At 50.7% G+C, this 20,719-nt stretch overlaps 1 protein-coding gene across 1 annotated transcript in view; it reads right to left on the bottom strand.

The window, feature by feature from the left end:
• The window catches only part of FGD1 (FYVE, RhoGEF and PH domain containing 1), a 37,192-nt gene extending 18,485 nt beyond the window's left edge, over window positions 1-18,707 (bottom strand). Inside the window, exons 1-4 of the mRNA XM_070365347.1 lie at window positions 17,600-18,707; window positions 1,190-1,363; window positions 707-884; window positions 143-581 (exon numbers count right to left, since the gene is read on the bottom strand). Of these exons, the coding sequence (XP_070221448.1) occupies window positions 143-581; window positions 707-884; window positions 1,190-1,363; window positions 17,600-17,906 (1,098 nt within the window). The 5' untranslated portion in view covers window positions 17,907-18,707. The remainder of the gene's footprint in view (window positions 1-142; window positions 582-706; window positions 885-1,189; window positions 1,364-17,599) is intronic.
• Window positions 18,708-20,719: the final 2,012 nt, after the last annotated feature.

Below are 20,719 nucleotides of genomic sequence, written 5' to 3'. Positions count from 1 at the left end.
AGGGAACCAGGGAAGCCAAACATTCCAAGTGGAAACAATGCCCTATTTTGAGAAATACTGAGCTGGGGAAAGAATCAAGTGTAAAACCCAGGCTTCTGGTTTCTCCACACAGTCCTGCCTCTCAGTGAACGTGGGTCAATACCTCCACGGACTCCTGTCTCTCCACCAGGGGTGCTGGGACTTCTCTGTCCTTCTCATCCTCCTCCTCGTCGTCCTCCTCCTCCAGGTCACTATCAACCTCCTGGGAGCTGGGCCGGTGGGGGTCGGCCAAGGCAACAGGGACACTGGCCAGGGCAGGGGGCCCAGGGCAGAGGCCGTGGCTAGGGGGCCCGTCATCACTGATGAAGCAGGTCTCCTCGCTGTTGGATGGTGAGCTGATGCTGTCAATGCCGCTGTCCCGATTGGGTACCTTCTCGCCATCCCGGGGCCCAGGAGCCAGCAGGAACAGGCAGCGGGATGCCTCGCCCTCGGGGAGCTGGGGCACTGGTGGCTGTGGGGGTGGCTGTGGCAACATGGCTGGCTCTGTGGGACTTGGGCTGGGGCCAGGGGCTGGCCTATCCGAGGCAACAATCACAGGCTCTCTGAGGTGGGTGGTAGACACACATGGAGGCAGGGCATGAGCTTGACTGAGAGGCCTGTCTTACAACTGTCCTTTCTATTCCAGGCCCACCCTCCCCCCACAGGGTCCCCTGGGAGCTGGACTCACCTTTCAAATTTCTCAATCAGTGAGGATACTGCTGCAGAACTGGGGCTGGCCTCTGTCCTGGAGGCCAGGCCCTTGGCTACTCGGGGGTCTGCAGGCAGTGGGCGTGATGGTGGGGGTGGGATGGGCTCAGGTGGTGGGGGCATCCGGGGCATCTGCAGGTAGCTGGGCTTCGGGGGGACTAGAGAGATGGATGGGATAAAGAGGGGAGATCCCAATAGGCTGAGTTTGAAGTTGGCTGTTGCAGCCAGGCCACAAGCCCCTCCACAAACCCCCGGTCTGCACCTTTGCCTGAGACAGGCACAGAACTGGCCTGAGGTGAGATGCCAGTATGTGCTCATTAGCTTTAGGTCATAGCCCTCTGCTCCTAGACTGTGGTGCTTCCTGTCCTTCTAACAAGCCTTCTCCTTGGCCACTGGCAAACCTTTCCCTTCCTCTGTCCCCTCTCCTGGGACATTTCTTTATCCCCTCTCTGGAACCACTTACCCTGTGGCTTTGGGCCCGGTGCCCGCTTCAGTGGCGAAGGACGCTGGCTGGGGGTTTCAGTGGGGGGGCCTGGGTCTGAGCGAAGTCGCTGGGGACCTTCTGGATGAGGCTCAAGGCCCTGGCCAGGGTCAAGGGACAAACTTTTAACCAAGATCCGGTTTCCCTGGTGCATCCCTGCAGAAAGGGAGAAACTGTGCGTTAAGCAACTGATTATCCCAAAGGAGACTGGAAAGTTGTATGTCTTAGCAGGTACCTGTGGTATCGAGTTCCTCTGAACCCCTCTCCTGGCTACATTGTCTTTCTGGGAAACCTTTACTCCAGCAGTCAGATGGGGAGCCAGGCCCAGGGTTGTGGCTAGCTGTTTTCATTAATAGACAAGAGTTCTTTGTGGTTAGTACATTGATTTCTTGTATGTCAGCAGGCATCATTACTAGGGAGTTTAACCAGGCTGGGGGCAGGCACGAGAAGCCTACGGTTTGTGTACATGCTTGCACCGTTTTTTATATAGTCATAGTGAGATGCTGAGCCTAAACCGTTCTTCACATTTTCTCTTCAGTTCCTGAGGATATCTGGACTCCCTTTTCTACAATTTTATATAGCTGAAAATAATGAAATTATATTTCATGAATAAAAGTTTTGCTTCTTAAAATCCAAGCTTCTCACTAATCTGTACTATCCTCCTCTATTTCCACACCTACACACACCCACACACAGCCAGCACACAGAGTTCAGGTTACAGGAACATCTTTAGGACACCAGGCAAAAAAATTCAGTAAAGTGAGGCCTTTCTGCATTGTCCCTCTTCCTTCACTGTGGGGTCCCTAAACCCACCTCTGTCTTTGGTCCTGGGGGAGATGATGGTCACCCTGAGGTGAGAAGATTCAGTCTGGGAGGTGTGAGGGGACCTCTGCACCCAGAGATGACACATTCTAAGGCAAAGAGTGTGGCAGGGATCTGTGTGTGGCAGGTCTCAGATGATAGAGAAGTCAGGGAGGAAGCAGAGTAGAGAGGGCAAGCCCCGGATGGCAGTTTGATGAGCTGGGTGACCAGCCTGTGGGCAGAAGAGAGCTATGAAAGACCATCGTGTAGGGAAGGATGCAGCAAATAGGTGTCAGGACAAGAGAGGGAGTGGCAGCCAAGAGCCCCCAGAACTCACACCCACACATGGTGCCAATTTTGCCATGCCACAGTCACATGACCTCTCATAGCCACCGAGAGTCTGTTACCCTGTGTCACAGTTTCATACGTGACCAGTCACAAATGGGTTCACTCAGTCACAGAGACACAGGTGTTATTCACACTGTTTCACTGAACTTTGGGGACACAAAATTCAAACATCCAATCGTGCCAAAACGCTTCTGAAAGCCTGGTCACACATAGTCACAAAGATCCACAGTCACAGCTTCACATATTATCATACACCCTCACAGTATTACATGCACTGTCAAACATGGCCATGCACAGTCACAAAGACATAAGTCACACAGTGGCAAATCTACAATTTCACACATAGGCTCATATAACAATCACCTAACCACTTACCATCGTATACCCACTTATATACTCCTCAAATATGGTTCCACTGAGTCACAAAGATATACAGTGCCATTTACACCGTATCTCACAATCTCAGGGCCACAGTGTCATACACACCAGGATATGGTGTTACAGGTTTACACCTGCAAATGGTTCACACAGTCACAAGACTATAGCCATCGGGGGTTATTATACCATGTCATACACAACCTTGCACAATGACTAAACAATACAAAGTCACCTGCCACCATGTACCCAAAATCACAGACACACAATCACACATGGCGTAACTTACTATGTCATACTCATGAAACAAACATGTCCGTGGAGCCCCTGGGTCTTAGGGGCTGAGGTATACACACGACATTTGCCTCCTGGTCTATATAGTCATGGTGTCACATGCAGCCTCTGTTGCAAAAACATACAGCTACAACACAGAAATACTCTACTGGGTCACAGGCAAAAAGAGGAGCAGGAAATTTCAGGTCTCCTAGTCCTGGAGGGAGGGAGTAGCCCAACCTACAGGGTTCCAACAGGTTCCCAGGGTCTCTGACTCCATCAGGCCACAATCCAGTCACAAAGACCCGGGGGTCTCAGGCCATGGTCCCCTCCCAGCCCTGAAGGAACAAGGTGCCCTAGGCCCTGAGCTGAGCCCCCCTCCCCCACTCAGTACCTGGCTTTGGGTGCAGTTTCCTCACTTCCTTTCCCATAGCAGGCAGGGCCCTGGCTGGGAGGGAGGAGGTGCTCCTCTCAGCTCAGCTGGGCTGCTTACCCTGCTCTGCTCAGCATATCCTGGCCTGGTCCTGCCCTGCCCTCCCCCTGGGCGTGGGGTTGATGAGGATGAATCACCTTGAGGGCGGCACATACAGAGACATACTTTGAGAGACCACATGGCCAGAGAAAGTGAAAGACAGAGAGAGAACAGCTGAGAGGTCCAGAGATCCACAGAGCAAAGCCAGACACCCCACCATGCAGACCCCTCTCAGGGTAACACACACGGGTGCCAGGGTCCCAGCAGGTACCTTTTGTCTGCCTCCTTGGGCCTGGAGGCACTCACCTGGCCCTGTCTCCATACCTCAAAGAAGGCAGGCCTCCCTGGGTAAGCCCTCCCTACCCAGTCCATCCAGGGTGGTCAAGCCCCTCTCTAGTTAGGACCCCTCTCTCTCTCTCCACTGTTTGTCCTGGGGATAGGGTAACCATGCCACCCTCTGTGGCCCTGCTCTGGCTCACTCTCTGCTCCCTTCCCACCCACTTCACCTGGGAGCTCACAGGTGAGCTTGCCTCTCCTTTCTCTCTGTCTCCTTGCAGGCAGCCCTGCAGAATGGGACTGATATATTCAGGGACACCCTGGATTCCTAGGTGAGAGGGGCAGATTCTAGCAAAGAGACGAAGGCAGTGAGAGGAGCAGTGACTTGCCCAAGGTCACAAAGCAAGTCAGTGACAGACTTGCAGCAGACTGATCTGAGACCAGACTTCTTAACTCTGCTTTCCAAGAGGTAGCTGGGAAAGAGGGGAACCTACAGGGGCAGAGGTGTGCCCCAGTGCTTCAGAAAGTCAGGAGCCAGTGCAGCTGGTGAGAACAACACCCCCAAGCCTGCCCACAGATTATGACAACAGGGTTTCAATTCAGGAGCCTGAGCCTGGCCAAGAACCAGGCAGGGCTCCACTGAGGGAAGAAGATAGAAGATCCCTCTCTTTCCTATTGCAGTGTTCCCTCCATGTTCCTCTGCCTACATTTTCCTGTCTCCTCCTATGTTTCCCCTTAGTGTCCCCCATGGCTCCACGTGTTGCTCCCTGTAAGTGGCTAACGGACCTCCAGCTCAAGTCATACCACTTATCTGCATAAGAACCTGCCATGAACTCCCCATTGCCCATGGGGAAAATAGAAGCTTCCCAGCTAGTTCTCTATGGCCCCTCACGACCATGCTGAACTCTCTGGCTTCCCTTGGCTTAGTTTAGTCTCCCGAATACTTCTGAGCCCTGCTCTGATCCTAGTAGACTAGGTGCTGGAGAAGGTGAAAATTCTATCTCTGCCTTCAGGGAGCTCCCAGGGGAGGTCTTCCCCTGCCCTAGATACCAGAGCTCTTCCCACTGCCCCATCCCATCCCCACCCCCTTAAGTCCTGCATTGATTTTCTCCAGTCCATTTTTTAAATTAAATTAATTTTTTTGGGCCAAGCTGCTTGACATATGGGATCTTAGTTCCCTGACCAGGGTTGAGACCTGCACCCCTTTATTGAGAGAGTAGCATTGAAACATATTGAAAGCATTACCATATGTAAAATAGATAACCAGTGGGAATTTGCTGTATGATGCAGCAAATTCAACCCGGTGCTCTGTGACAACCAAGGGTGGGAGGTGGGAGGGAGGTTTAAGAGGAAAGGGACATTATATATACCTGTGGCTGATTCATGTTGATGTGTGGCAGAAACCAACACAATATTGTAAAGCAATTATCCTCCAATTAAAATTAATAATAAAAAAAAACCCACCTGTGCACCTTGCAGTGGAAGTGGAGTTTTAACCACTGGACTGCCAGGGGAATCTTCCAGTCCATTTTTTATGGTTGATAATCCATAATATTCTCTCTCACACTTGCACCCACACCCACACACCTGACAAGGTCTTCCACCAGCACTGTCCCTTGACCACTGGGTTTACCAGAGCCCCCAGTACCCATTAGAACAGAGGCCACAAAGGGCATGCCCCCATAGAAAGTCACTTGACCAAAGGCTTTCACTGCAGGGGTCACAGGTTTGGTCCCTGGTCTGAGTGGGGGGACAGTGAGGAAAATTGCAAAGACCCATTGAGAACCACAGAGCTGCTCACAGGTCCACATGCAACGTGTGCAGCACAGGGTGTGCACACATACTTATGCTCAGACATCTCTGGTTGCTAATGGGAAACATGCCCTGGGCACCCTAGGATGCCTAGGTGCAGCCCCTGCTCTGCTGTGGGATGGGGCAAACCCTCCAACAGGCCCTCAGCAGGCCGAAGGGCAATCTTGATCCTGACCCTCAGGGAGCTCCCAATCTCAAAGACAAGAGACTCTCATTCAGGAAAAGCTAAGTTCGGCTCAGGAAGTGCAAGGGGGTCAGCCTGTCGGGACTGGGGAAGCTCAAGGGAGGGAGAGGCCAGGGACAGGATGGCCAGATAAAATACAGGATGCTTGGTTACGTCTGACTTTCAGATAAGCAATGAATAATTTCTTAGTATAAGCATATGTCATGCATACTTAAAAATGTATTTGTTGCTGTTGTTTATTGTTTTAGTCGCTAAGTCGTTTCTGACTTTTTAGCGACCACCATGGACTGTAGTCCACCAGGGTCCTCTGTTCATGGGATTTTCCAGGCAAGAATACTGGAGTGGGTTCTCATTTCCTTCTCCAGGGGATTTTCCCAACCCAGGGATAGAACTTGCGTCTCCTGCATTGGCAGGTGGGTTCTTTACCACTGAGCCACCAGGGAAGCCCCAAAGTGTATTATGCTATACTAAAAAATTTTTGTTGTACATTTGAAATTCAAATCTACTTTTTTGGGGTGAGTTCCAAAAGCTCTAGTCAAGAAGGGATTCTAATAAATGAGGAGAAGCCAGGCCTCTGAGGTGGCATGAGGCAAGCTGTGGGTTCTACCCAATTTCCCTTCAGTGGGTGCCTGAATGCTCATGACAGTGACATTATTTCAGGTATAACCTTGAATCTGGTCTTATTTACTAAAAAAAAAAAAAAAAAGTCAACAATTTAAAAACCTGTGGTACTTGACTATTCCAAAGAAGGGTGGCCTGATCACACTTGCTGACCAAACTGCATGGATTAAGATGTTGTGAAGCCTTCACTAGGAATATCTGGCTCAAGAGTAACACAGACCTCAGTTAAATCCTAACACCCTCACTTACTAACTGTGTGACCCTGGGCAAGCCTCTCCATCTATCTGAGCCTCAGTTTCCTTGTGTGGAAAATAGGATAACAATCACAGCCCCCTGGTTTTGAAGAGTCCATGAGACAAAGAAGGGAAAGCACATAGTGCCCCCAGCCCCCCAGCAATGTGGCTTGAACTTGAAAGCCAATAGAACTGCACATCCACAAAGAAACAAAACTATGCACACAGATATATAAACCCAGGGGCCACAGGCTGCAACCCAACACAAAGCTATCAACATACTGAGAAACATGTGCAAACCCAGTCACAGATGAACACAGAATCCAGCCCCACTCTCTGACAGTTCCTCAGATCAGGGCAGGATTTCTACTAGAGACAGAGTGGCAGAGAAAAGACAATGGTACCCCATCCTCCATTCAAATTCAATTAAAATATAGAAACCAAATGCAATCGTAAGTTTCAAGAAGTATAACAGAGTTTGGAATTTTCTCATGACAACTTATTGGTACTGAAATAGCAAAATCACTCCAGAAATTGTTTCTGGTAGCTTCACGGCACTGATTGGCAGGTGCCCTGAGCATGTGCTTCTGGGCTTACTGGCAGAGCAGGTCTACCCCATAGCTGAGTTTGAGGACAAGGACTTTTCCACTGGAACTGGACCCTCACCTCTTTCTGGGAATTTCAGCTCCCAGTTCTCCCCTTCCTGGCCAGCAGCACCCCCTCTCCCTTCTCCCAGATGTAGCCTTGGCTTAATCTCAAGACAGCTAATAGGGCTGCAGACTGGAACTCAGCCATTAACTCCCTGGTGACCTGGGGGATTGCTTCACAACTCTGGACCCCAATTTCCCCATCTGCAAAATGGGGAGAGTATGTGTGTGCTTCTCATTGTAGGAACTGGTGAGATGCTACTGTGGGCAGAAGCCAGCCCTGGCACTCAGGCCTCCTGACCCCCAGTGCATGTTTCTCTCAGCAACCTCCAGATCCCTGCCTCTCTAGGGTGTGAGATAGGCCCCTGAGACAGCTGAATTCCTGGGGGTGGGGTGGGGTGGGGAAAGAAGAGGGAGTGGAAAAGAACAGCAAATAAGAAAGTGTCCTTTGGGAAGCCAGCTCTGTTGGGGGTGGGGAAGGGGAGCCCCTCAGCTTGAGAAAAAAGCAGAGGATAAAGGTGGGGTAGCTGCCCCACCTCTTTCCACCAGCCCCTTGAATGTGAGGTCCAGCCCAGCTGCACTGCTCTGCTTTTGCAGCCAAACTTGTTTGGCCTGGCAGATGTTCTCTCTGAAAGTTTCAACACAAAGCTCTGTCAAGTATGAGAAGTGCAGGGGGAGCTGTCTATAGGAACCCTGTGGCTAGCTCAGAGTCCTTCCTTGAAGTAGACTGGTCTTGTGAACATAAGGACTCTGCAGAAAAATGGAGGCATCTTCTGCAGAGTGAAGGCATTTTAGGAAAGTAGGAGCCATTCTGGCAAGTAAGGAGCTTCCTAGAGTGTTCCCTTTTGAAAACTGGAGAAACATTCTGTAAAATGGAGGTCTCTTTGATAAAAAAGGAAAAAAATTTTTTCAATTTCTTTGCAATATTCCATTTCTGCAATGTGGAGAAGGTTTCCTCAAAGTGGAGTGACATTCTATAAAGTGAGGAGCGTTCTATAAAGACCCTTTTGTGAAATGCACGACATCTGTAAATGGAATCTGACGAAATACAAGACTGTTCTGTAAAATGGAGGAACTCTTTTGTAAAATGAGATTCCTTTTGTAAAGTGTGGATTCTTGTGTAAAGTGAGGATCCTTGTGTAAAGTGAGAACCTTTCTGTAAAATGGGACAACAATAGAGGATGGTGAGGGTGGTGGTAAACTAGAGAGCATATGCCTCACTTAAAGCAGGGACAGCAGCTTCTCTCCTTTATCTAATTGTCACCTTGCAGTAACAGGGCCCTTACATTTTCAGGTCTTCCAATATTTCAAGAAAATCAGAAATCCAGATTTTGTGTGAAATTTCCTAATTTTAAAAACACTGAGTAGGTCAAATGAAATTTGTGAGTTAGATTCAACTTGTGGGCCACCACTTTGCAATATCTGAGTTGGATGGTCCCTAAGGCCCCTTCCACATCTGCTGTTTACTTCCTGCCCTATCTGACATGCTATGGCCCTGGGGCAGCAGCTTTGGAGTCTCTCCTCCACCCTCTGGAAGGGCCCAGTCTCCTAGGGACCTGAGGAGTTTCAGAGAGCTGGCTCATGCAATACTTGTCAGCAGTTCCCTATTCCTTCAAAAGAAATCCCAGGGCTGATCTCCTTCAGAATGGACTGGTTGGATCTCCTTGCAGTCCAAGGGACTCTCAAGAGTCTTCTCCAACTCCACAGTTCAAAAGCATCAATTCTTTGGTGCTCAGCCTTCTTCACAGTCCAACTCTCACATCCATACATGACCACAGGAAAAACCATAGCCTTGACTAGGCGGACCTTTGTTGGCAAAGTAATGTCTCTGCTTTTGAATATGCTATCTAGGTTGGTCATAACTTTCCTTCAAGGAGTAAGCGTCTTTTTTCATGGCTGCATCTCACCATCTGCAGTGATTTTGGAAGTGATGGGACCGGATGCCCCGCTTTTTCTGAAAATAAAGTCTGACACTTTCATTTCTTTTTAGTTCTGTTTCCCCATCTATTTCCCATTTTACAGATGAGGAAGTGATGGGACCGGATACCATGATCTTCGTTTCTGAATGTTGAGCTTTAAGCCAACTTTTCCTCTCCTGAGAAGGAACACTTAACATATACAGACCTAGAGACACACACAGACACACATGGGTATATAATAACATACACATGGAAATACATAATAACAAGAATATTAAGATATACACAAAACAGACCCATGGAGACAAAAACAGTTAGGCAGCCAGGCACATGTGCCCTCATGTGCATACATACACACACACACACAACAGCCATAAGGGAGCACAGACAGCCTATCTCTCTTCTAGTTTCTTGATTACTGTGAGGGCCTAACCAACTCCTCCCAGCGTCTCTGGACCTGAGGCCAGAGAAGGCTGGGAGTGGTAGCTCCACCCCCAGGGAGGGGCTGGGGACTTAAGAGGACAGGAAGGGAAGGGAGTGGAGCTGCAGCTGGGAGCACTGGGGGCAGTAATTACCCGGTGCTGGGGCTGCCACGCTGGCTGGGATTTCCCTCCCCTTGAGGACAAAGCCACTGGGGAATGGCCCCTCTGACCCCTGCTGTGTGTGACCCCAGAGCCCCCAACACTTACCCATCCCTCCTCCCCACTTCCCCGAGACCCAGTCAAAATTGAGATTTCGTGACACAGAGAAATCATGAGGGGAAAAAGACAGAGAGAGACCGGGACAAAGACAGGAAAACTACAGAGACCCAGAAATTCGGACAGCTAGAGAGGGAGTCAGGAAAAAAGGGGTGGGGCGAGTCAGAAGAGAGACAGTGACACTGAGAGATGCAGGCCCAGAGAGGCAAAGGGGACAAAAAGGGCAGACCAGGGCCACTTGTTGAACATGGCTACAATGTGCTCTACTTGTGGCATTTAATCCTAACCACCCTAGGAGGTGAGGATGCTAACTCCATTTTGTATATGAGAAAACTGACGTTCAGAGGGGTGAGGTGATTTGCTCAGGATCACATGAAAGTAGAAAGTGGCAGAGCTGGGGAGGGGGCTCTCACCACTGCCTGCCCCTGCCAGGGACATGGGAGAAAGGGGTTCTCCGGAGACAGAAGCTGTCTGGAGACTCAAAGTCCTGAACTCCCAAAGAGATGCAGTGTGAAAGAGCCCAGCACCTTCCCTGCCCCCCTCCCCTGTGTCCCCGGTGGGGGAGGGGGCCGTGGCTACACCTGGAACGCATTAGGCAGGGAGGCCCAGTCTAGGCGAGCAGGGAAGCTGCAGAAGGGGGAGCAGGGAAGGTGAAGGTGAAGTTGAAGGCAGCAGCGTGGGAGGTGGCAAGGGCCTAGAAGGCCCAGGCAGAAGAGCTTCTGTGCCAGCTTGAGCTTCTTGGGGCTGTGCTGCCAGTCCCGCCCTTCCCGCTTTCTTCAGGAGCCCTCCCTCCCTGACTTAACCCCTTCTCAGTGGAAGTGCCGCTGAGGGCTGAAAGCTGCCAGCAACAGCAATGGGAAAAGCCTTCAGTTCCCTCTCTGGGCCTCAGCCACACACCTGTGCCCCTCACCCTCCCGTCCTTAGTCTGGGGCCCAGATGGACACAGTTGACACTGACTGGGCACTGCCACACAGATGCCCCTTTTCCAGGCTCCTCACACTCAGTGCATTCTAAACCCCAGCTCTACCCCAGCTCCTAGTGGCTCCTCCTCCTGCTTCCCCACCCCAGGAACTGCACCTCCAGCCACCCAGTTCCCAAAGCCAGAGATTTGGCTTTCTTTGAGACTCCTCCTGCTCCTTCAACTCACTTGAGTCCAGCCAGACCCAAGTCCTGTAGACTCAACTTCTTTGGAGGGCAGGAATCCATAGGCTATTTTTCCCAGTCCAGCCTCCTAACCGGTTTCCCTCCCATCCTCAGGGTCCTCCTGAGGTATTCTCCACACCACAACCAGCTTATGAAAACACAATCCCCTTCAATTTTTGCAGCCTGGTGGTGGGCTCCCATTGCCTCTGGAGTGAACTCCAAAACTGAGTGCAGGGACAAGTAAGGCCCAGCTAGAGAATACTTCCCCACCCCCACCCTCCAGGCACAAAGGCCTCTTGTCTGTTCCTCGAAAGTGCTCTCCTCTGCCTGGGGCTTTGGCACATGTCATTCTCGTGGGCCTGAACAGCTTTTCTGCTTCTCCTTACCTCTGGACTCCTATTTATCCTTCAGATCTCAGCTCAAGTGTCCTCTCTTTTACCTGCCTGCCCCCTCCTCATCTGTTCCTGCAGCATCTGTGCTTGGAATTACCTGTCATGTCTTCCCTGCTAGAAAGGAGCTCCACGAGGACAGGGACTGAGCCTGCCTTGTTGTCCAGCCAGCAACTCAGAGGGCCAAGCAAAAAGTAGGTACTCAATAAACATTTGTTAAATAAAGAAATGTCCTCCTCCCTCCTCTCTTTCACTCTGCCTTATCTGCTTACCAAGAACTTATTGATGCCCTATTATATACCAGACAAATGTGATGAACAGGTCCTCCTTGTTACATATGGGGAAATGAAGGCGTTGTGGTGGGAAGGGAAGCCTGAGGGCACAGTGAATTAGGAGTGCTGAGTTCCTTCTGCTGCTAGCCTCATCCCTGTCTCCAGTCCTCTGTGTTGTGGTAGCTTTTGGAGACGTCATGCCTTCCAGGTCCAAGGAACTGGGTATTGGACCCTGGAGAGGCTGGACTCACTATTCCAGGGAAGACTGCTCTCTACAGTTGAGGGCAGTTAACTCTTCCAGGCTGGGCATCAGGAGACTACACTTCCTGTCCTCTTTCCAGACAGGTCCTAGCCACACCCAGACAGTGTCTGGCCAGCTCCACATCTGCCTAAGGCATTTAGCTAACTGGCCTCCAGAAAGCCATGGCTGGCATCTGTCTGGGGCACTGTTAGCTACCACTCACCCTTGAAGGACGAAGTAGCCCCAGCCAGGCCGTCCCCTAGAGGCAGAGGAACCTGAAAGGGTGGAGGAATGGGGGCGCCAACCATCTGCAATTGGAGACTTCAATTCTTTTAGTCCTTTTTGTAGCTACCTTTGTTGTATTTGTTTGGGAGGTCCCAGGTGACTAGGAACTAAATCTGGGTCCTTTCTCAGACACTCCTCTGGAATCTCAAACTGCTGATCTCCAAAAACCACCAGCAGAGCCCACTGCCCCCTCCTTTCAGGAGTCCTCTCTTCTTTCCATGAGTAACCTTCCTCTAAGGCCTCTCAGGATGCCCTCATCAGGGAAAACATGGAGGGAGTCACAGGAATTTACTAATGTTTGGTTTGCTTTTCAGGAATACTCCCTTCATTCTGTGCAACAGCCAATACCCTGGGTATATGTGAAATGGATCTCAGCTTTATGCAAATATACTTTAAAAACTGCTCCTCCCCCTATCCCAAATGGCATTTCTAAGGCAAATTTTGGGCAAGTAACAAATGATTCACCAGAAGGTGACTCTGCTGACCTCACTATCTATGTCTTCAAGGATGGGACTGGCCCCCAGAACCATGTACACTCTCCCCATGAGCTGCTGTGTGGCTGGTGGTACTCATTGGTGGTGGAAAAATGCCCAAACATCTCTGGCCTAGAACTCTCTTCAGAGCTTTCCAACCCTACATCCAAATGCCTGTTGGCCACATCCACCCAGGTGTCCCTCCAGGACTCTCAAATGCAACAGGTTTCAAATGTACCTCAGTATCTTCCCTCAAACCTGCTCCTTCTCTTGCAAGTAGGTGGCCCCACCACTATCTACCAGGTCACTGTAGTTGATTTCAGAAAACAACTCAGAAACATCCTGGACTTTTCTCTCTTCCTCAGCCTCTACATCCAAGATCTGTCCATGTTAGCACCAAAATACCTCTCAGATCTTACCTTCTGCACCTGCCATTTCTCTAATCCAAACTATCATCACCTCTTGCTTGGATGACTGCAATCTCTACCTGCCTGTCTCCGACCCCACTCTTGTGGGGTCCTACCATCCACTCTTCCACATACAGCCATGGAGAATTCTTAAACACCCATATCTGAGCACATCAAAATTCCCCTTTGCCATCAGGATAAAGTTCCTTCACCAGCCTTATCTTTCCGCTTCTCCCAATGTCAGCCCCTGTGCCAGGATGCCTCATGTCTCAGTGCCTTTGCTCATACTGAACTTCCTACCTGAACTGCCTCCATGTTCCTCCTAGCTCTGAAAACCTTGCTGACACCCTTCTAGAGCCCTTCCTTTGGGCCAGGCCTTGTGCTGGATGCTGCTGATACCAAGGTTTCCTCTGTCCCAGAGTCCCAGAACTGTAACTGCCTTCCAACTTGAATGGCCAAATGGCAGCCATTCACAAGAGCTGGGCATAAAGGGTAAACTGAGGCTCCCAGTGTCTGTGCTTATATGGGTGAGAGGTTGACTCACTCCCTTTAGCTTAGATCCCATGCCTCCCTTCAGGGTTGGAAGTTATGGTGAGGTGGCCAAAAAAGGGCCCTGGGAAAACAACGTCAGAGTAGAGGCTGATGTGGTATCCTAATGATACTGACTCACTGTAGGATCACAGCTAAACTGCCTCTCAGAGTCTCCATGGTCCCAGCTCAAGAATGGTGCCCATTCTAGGCTATATATCAGAATCACCTGGGGAGTTTTCATAATTGATTCCTGGGTTGCAACCCCAAGATTCTGGAGCTCTGAGGTAGAGTCTGGAAATCACATTTACTTTTTCAAAGTCAACAAGGGATTCTGATTTTCATCTAGTTTAGGAAATCCAGGACCAGACTGTGACAAGGGACCTTTCCAGCTCCAATTCTAACTCTTAGTGTGTCAGATGATGCCCTAGGCTCCAAATCAGGAGAAGCCAGCCCCTCTTGCTGCCTCCCTCAACTCAGTCCTTCCACTACCCACTTTAACACCAGGCTTTAATGCTTTGCAACCCTTTCAACCGAGCTAAGGTCAAGTCCCAAGCTATCTCCCAACCAGCATCTAGAAAGATATTCCCAAAGCTGAGGAAGAGGGTAGGGTTCTTCCCAAATCTCTATGAACAAACCTATACCTGGGAACTCCTTTCTGACTCTCTCAAAGCACTCTCTTGTATCTCAGAGAGGTTATCTCAGTAACCCAATAAGGCCTCACATTTTATTAACCTGGGAAATGGGCATAAAAACAATCATCCAACCCCTGGATAGGAATCAGGGTAACTAAAAGACAAAGCACTTTGAAGCAATTCAAAGCTTTCCCATGGATAAGATATTAATATATTATTTTAAAAAGCACCCCCCCCGCACACATATACCACCAGGATGGACCGCTGGCTCCTAAGGATGGTGATTCTATAAAGGCTTCAGCAGTCTGAGGGAGGAAGCCAGGAGGCACACAGAAATGTTAACATATGGACTAAAAATGTTTCAACCCTTTAATTGAAACTTAAGACTCTCTCTCTCTCTCTCTCTCTCTCTCTCACACACACACACACACACACACACACACACCCTACAATCACCAACCCTGCCCTCTTTGGGCCAATTATAGGCGAGTCCTGTAGAGAAAGAAGCAAGTCACTTGTGCCTACTCCTGGGTTGGCCAGGCAGTGGGGGAGGAGGGCTCTCACGCCCCATGCTGCTGTGAATCACATGGCTCAGTGCTTGTCTTGCCAGGGCCTGAGTAATTCCTCCGCCTCCACTTCAGAAGGTTTTTCTTTTTTTAAATTTTATTTCATTCTGCAGGCTTTGCAACCACTATCTCATAGACTCCTCATGGCATTCTATAAATGAGGAAATTTGAGGCTCAAAGAAGGAAAGTCACTCACCCAGGGTCCTACAGTGAGTTAGTGAGGAATGGTTGAATGAGAAGTCAGGTCCTTCCCTGACACCTTTCTTATTCCCACTTCTCATCTTGAAGTGAAAAAATAGAAAAAGACACCCACCAATGACTAAGGCCTTTTAATACTGTTTGTCAGTCCTAAAAGAAATCAGCCCTGAATATTCATTGGAAGGACTGATGCTGAAGCTCCAATACTTTGGCCACCTAATGCAAACAACTGACTCATTAGAAAAGACCCTGATGCTGGGAAAGACTGAAGGCAGGAGGAGAAGGGGCTGAGAGGATGAAATGGTTGGATGGCATCACAGACTCGATGGACAGGAGTTTGCACAAGCTCCAGGAGTTGGTGATGAACAGGGAAGCCTGACATGCTGCAGTCCATGGGGTTGCAAAGAGTTGGACACGATTGAGTAACTGAACTAAACTACTAAGGCAGGGACTTCATTGGGAAAAAAGAGTGTAGGAAATTTGTGCTGCTTTTTGTGGGGAGGAGGGGAGTGATTCATGATGGGTATTGTGATTGTAATTTGGAAGGACTGGTGGAGTGGGAAGAATCACTGCTGTGTATTGATCAGAGGCCAGAGACCAGGGGCCCAGATGCTGCCCAGCTACTGACTCCCATACCAAGAGTATCTGGAGGGCAAGAGTTCAGTTGTCCTTCTCTTAGACAAATAGTTACTGAGCTCCTACTATGTGGCCCCTTTGTATCTGTTTAGGCATTTGTTCAACAAGGATTTATTAAGCATCTATTGTATGCTAGCCACTATGCCAGTTGCTGGGGATCCAATGATGAACAGAACAGATACAGTCCCCTTGCCCTCATGGAGCTCACATTCTAGTTGAGGAAGACAGGCAATAAATAAGTAGACACATAGAATAAGATAACTGCATATGTACCAAGTGCAAGGATGGAAGTGCACTGGCAACTTCGATGGACACCCACAAGGGCCCCTACCTAAAGTGATCAGGGAAGGTCTCTCAGAGGAGTTGACATTTGAGCTGAGACCTGAAGGGTAAGAAACAAGCCAGGTGGAGAGCTGGGGGAAGAGCTGCCAGGCAGAGGGAAAAGCAGATGCAAAAGCCCTGAGGTGGGAGTGCTTGTGGCATGTTTTGGAATCTGAAAGAAGGTGCTGCAATAAAGTGGGTGAGTAACCTGCTCCACACAGTGTCTGTCAAGGGGAGTTTGGAAAGTCAGCAGGAGCAACTTGCAGGCAGGGTGTTAAAGGCCTATTGTTAGCTGATTTATCTCCAGCCCATTTGGAGGGAGCCCCTGAGGTTCCACGACTAGCTCAAGGTCACAAGAGCAGCAAGGGACACAAGTTGCTCATACTTATATGCTTTGCTAATGGTACTTGGTGCTGGTCCACAGTCCCCTAAATCTGAGGAGCCTGGGATGTGGGCCCTGGGAGGTCCCAGAGGCTCAACAGCTCCTTCATTGTTGCCTAGTGGAAGGCACTGTTCTTCCTCCATGGCTCCTGGGCTCAGGTCCACATGGTATGTTCCCAGATAGAGGAGGCCCTGCTGGACTCCTCAGACACTCAGGTCTTTGCAGCATGAAGGCCTCTCCAGGCAGTGGTCAGTGGTCCCAGCTTGACCTAGAGCCACTCCAATCTGCAAATTCAAGTTCAAGCATCCTGACTTCTCACAACCAATCTTGTAGTCCTGCACCTCTCCAGCTCTGCTACAACTGGCTTTTGCACCGCCCCCTCCAACCATCACCACCTTTCTGCTATCTCCCTACCTATCACCACCTCCAGCCCTTCCCTCCAACTTGATCTCCAAGGTCCACCTCTTAAGACCACCTTTCTCTCTCATCAGCACCTTTCACTCCCTCCTTCCCTTGTCCTCCTGCCATACACACTGGCAAAACCCCAACCTTGGATCAATCCACCATCCCTCTTTTTTTTTTCCACTCATACTCCAGAGCTGCTGAATAGTACAGGAGAAAATCACATAAGCAGAAGGCTTGGCATTACTTTCATGGTCTCCAAGCTCAGTTTGGGGAAGCAGAAAGACCATAGACTTTGGACTCAAACAGATCTGTTTTGGAATCCTGTCTCCATACTAGCTGTGTGACCTTGGACAGGTTACTAAACTTCTCTGAGCCTCAGTTTCCTCACCTACAAAATGGGGCTAATGATATCCACTTCACAGGAGGCTCCTGAAGATGAAATAAAAACCCATGTAAAGCATCCAGCCCGGTGCCTGGCACAACGTAGGGTGCTTGGCAAATGGGAGACTCCTTTTCTCCCATTCCCCCAAACAAGCCCCGGTTCCTCCAACCAAATCCCCCTTCCTGCCTTTCAATCCTACCCTTTTTTCTTAGAGTGCTCCCTCTCCCATTAGCCTCAGCAGATAGAAGAGAAGGGGGTCGCAATGGTTGAAAGGGCACAGCGGACAGAGAGGAGGCGGGAGTTGAGGGTGGGGGTGGGACTGGGGTTGAAAGAATTAGAAGGCCAAGGAGCGAGGGAAGGGGTTGGAGGTTGAGAAGAGTCGAAGGGCTGTGGTGAGCGAGCCGGCCCTGAGAACAAGAACCCGCTCCCAGGCCCACGGCTGGGGCTCCCATTCTCTCTCAATCACTCACCAGGCCGGGGCTGCGAGCCCTCCAGGTGGTAGGAGAAGCGTAGGGCCCGGTGGTGCTGTGGACTGGGGCCGCAGGGCAAGACCCGGGGGCCTGGAGCGACGCCCAGGCTGGTGTCCGAGGGTCCGGCAAACTGGGGATCCAAGAGGCTGCCGAGAGCCGAGCCTGAGCCCCTGGGCACCGGCAGTCCGGGTTCCGAGGCTCCAGGGTCCGAGTCAGCATAGGCCGGTGACGCGGCGCCGGGGGAGTTCGCGGTTGGGTGTTCGGGCTCTGAAGGCCCGGCGCCCCCCGGGGCTCGGTGGCCGTGCATGGTCCGGGCCTGGGCGCGGGGCCCGGGCTCCCCGCTTGGCTCCAGCTCCTGGGGCGGAGGCACGGGCGGAGGAGGCCCGGCGCCCGGCGGAGCAGCGGCCTCAGGCTCGGGGGGCGGGGCTGCGGGCTCAGCCCCACTGCGGAGACTCTAGCCCCCAGCCCGGGCCCGGGCCAGCAGCCGTGGCAGCGGTGGCAGTACCAGCAGTAGCCGCGGCCACCGCCGCGGCGGTGCCAGGCATCGCCGGCCCCGGCCCCGCGCAGGGAGTGGGTTCGGCGGGGCCGGGGGCCCTCTGGGGAGCGCTGTCTATGCGGCAGCGGCTGAGTGAGGGTCGGGGGGTAGCGCTCGGCGTGGGCTCTCTCGCGAGCAGTGAGCCACTTCCGTGGCCCAGGGGCGAGTGGCCGGTCTGTTCCGAGTTCAGGGTCTCTTCTCTCTCCCCAAATGGGAATCGATCTAGGCTCTCTTGGCTGGTCGGAAAGGGTTCTTCCTCCCGCCGCAGCGGAGGCTAGGGGGCGGAGGGGAGGAAAGGAGAGGGAAGGGGAGGGAGGGAGGAGAGGATGGCGGTGGCGGGGGGCGCGCCTGTGTGCCGCGCGCTCGGGCTGCGGGGCTCTCCCTCAGCCAATGTCTCCAGACGATGCTCCAGCAGCGGGGGCAGGGGAACAGTCTAGGCCCGGCTCCACCGTCCTCCCCAGCCTCGGCCTGGGTCTCTGCGGTGGCGGGCGGGAAGGAGCCTGGAGAAGGGGGGTGGAGAGGCGGGAGTCGTCGCTGATGCAGCCACAGCCACAGCGGCGCTGGGACCCAGTTGCCTCAGTCCCGCCCCCTTGCTCATGATTTGAGCCTGGCCACGCCCCCTAACTAGGGCCGGCCTCTATTCTCGCTACGACCGCCCTCTAGGCCCTCCTCCTTAAAAATTCCGGCTCAGCCTGCCGTTCGCATCACCCCCTGGTACAGCATAGGCAATTCAATGGGCTCAACCGTCCCAAATCTGCCTTTCTGTCCCATCTTGGGTCTGTCTCTCTCTGCTCATCCTCAGTCTCTTTTCTATCAACCTTTCCAAATGTTCCAGTTTCTCTAGAGCTTGGCTCATAGGGGACTTGCCTTTCATACTCTTCACTCAGCTCAGATCAGACCTCGTGGTCATTTTACCACCTTTGACCAATAGCCTCAATTCCCAGGATTGTCGCATCTGCCTGGCAACGTCCCAACCTCGAATCAGCCCAACTGTCCATCTTTTCTATGCCTGTGCCCAGGCAACTAAACACTGCGGGAGAAAACTGTTCAACCTCACAGATTTGTGCCACTATAAACTCATGGTTCCCAGCTTCTACCAGGTCTTCCGTTCTGATCCACAACCCTTCTGTGCCTTCCCGACAGCCCCCTCTCCCATGCTCCACAACAGCCATTTCTAACGTCCCTTCTCCTCAATCCCCCTTCTTCATCTAATCCTTGACCCTCAGCAGATGACCCCACCTCCTACTTCATAAAGTAAACAGAAGTCACCAAAAAAGGAAGTTCTGGACTTTTTGCTACCAAACCTACAGAGTCTGTCCTTTGCTCCTTCCTATTAGCATTTAAACATACTCAGGTCTCTTCCTTCTAAAAATAATTACCAAAACATCTTCCTCTCCAATCACCTCCCTCTCTTCTCTCTATAAATGTCTCAAAAGAGTCACCTGCACTTAACTGTCTTAATTTTCCCACTTCCCACTTATTTTAAAACCCACTCCAATCTGCCTCTATTTGCCTGATACTGCTCTCTTATGAAGGTCTACCATGGCCCATGTCACTAAATCCAATAGAATCTTTTCAGAGGTTATCCTTTTTTTTTTCTACTTGACTTCTTGGTAGCATTTGGCACTAGTGAACATTCCCTCCTTAAACCACTTCTGTGGCACCATACTCTTGTTTTCTCCTACTTCCTTGGTAACTCCTTTTTACTTACCAGTCTCCTTGTCCGACTGTTAAAGCTGGTGCTCTTTAGAGTGTTTCCTGAGCTCTCTTCTCTCTCTCTGCTCTTTTCTACAATTATTAGTCATTCCCATAGTTTCAACTATCATTTATTTGCTGATGACCCCCAAATTAATACCTCAAGTTCAGATATTTCTTCTGACCTATGAATTCAATAGGTTAATAAACAGCTCTACCTGAATACCCTGGAGACACCTAAAGCTTCAGCTTCTCTCCAACTCATGGCATCCTCCCTGCAGCCTTTTTGTCCATCTTTGACCTTACCTTAGTGAATGACTCTAGTTAAGACAGAAACCTGAGCTATACCCTCTTTTCTCTCCTCCACCCCCAATGCAATCACCAAGTCCTGTCATTGTTATCTCCTGAATATCTCCCCAATTTATGTAGTCTCTTCATTTCTGCTGCCACTACTCTAATTTAAGCCAGCACTATTTCTAACCTGAATACTGTCATAGCTTGTTTCATTCTTGTTCCCTGGCATCTAGTCTCTTCACTGTAGGCAATGTGACTTTTGAAAAGGTAAACCAAATCATATTACTCTCATGTTTAGAACCCTTTAGTGAGTCCCTCCCAGCTCAAAAGGAAAGCTGCCTTCCTCAACAGGCAAAATTAAACTGGGCCCTTCATGATCTGACTCCCACTAGCCTTTCCAGACTCCATGCTTGAGTCAAAGCTGAAATTCTTAGACTGCTCCTTAGTCTGACTAGCTTTGAAGGCTTTGCATATGCTAAATCTGCAAGAAATTTTCTCCACATCTCCCCAATTCCATTTCATCTGTTCTTCAGATCTCTGCTCATTTGATGAATGCCTTTTGGGCACACACTTAGGGCCAGGCACACTGTGAGGCA

Source organism: Bos mutus, chromosome X, assembly GCF_027580195.1.
Source record: "Bos mutus isolate GX-2022 chromosome X, NWIPB_WYAK_1.1, whole genome shotgun sequence".
Lineage (NCBI taxonomy): Eukaryota > Metazoa > Chordata > Mammalia > Artiodactyla > Bovidae > Bos > Bos mutus.
The sequence above is the reverse complement of the archived record's forward strand: the minus strand, read 5'-3'. Positions and strand labels throughout refer to the sequence as shown.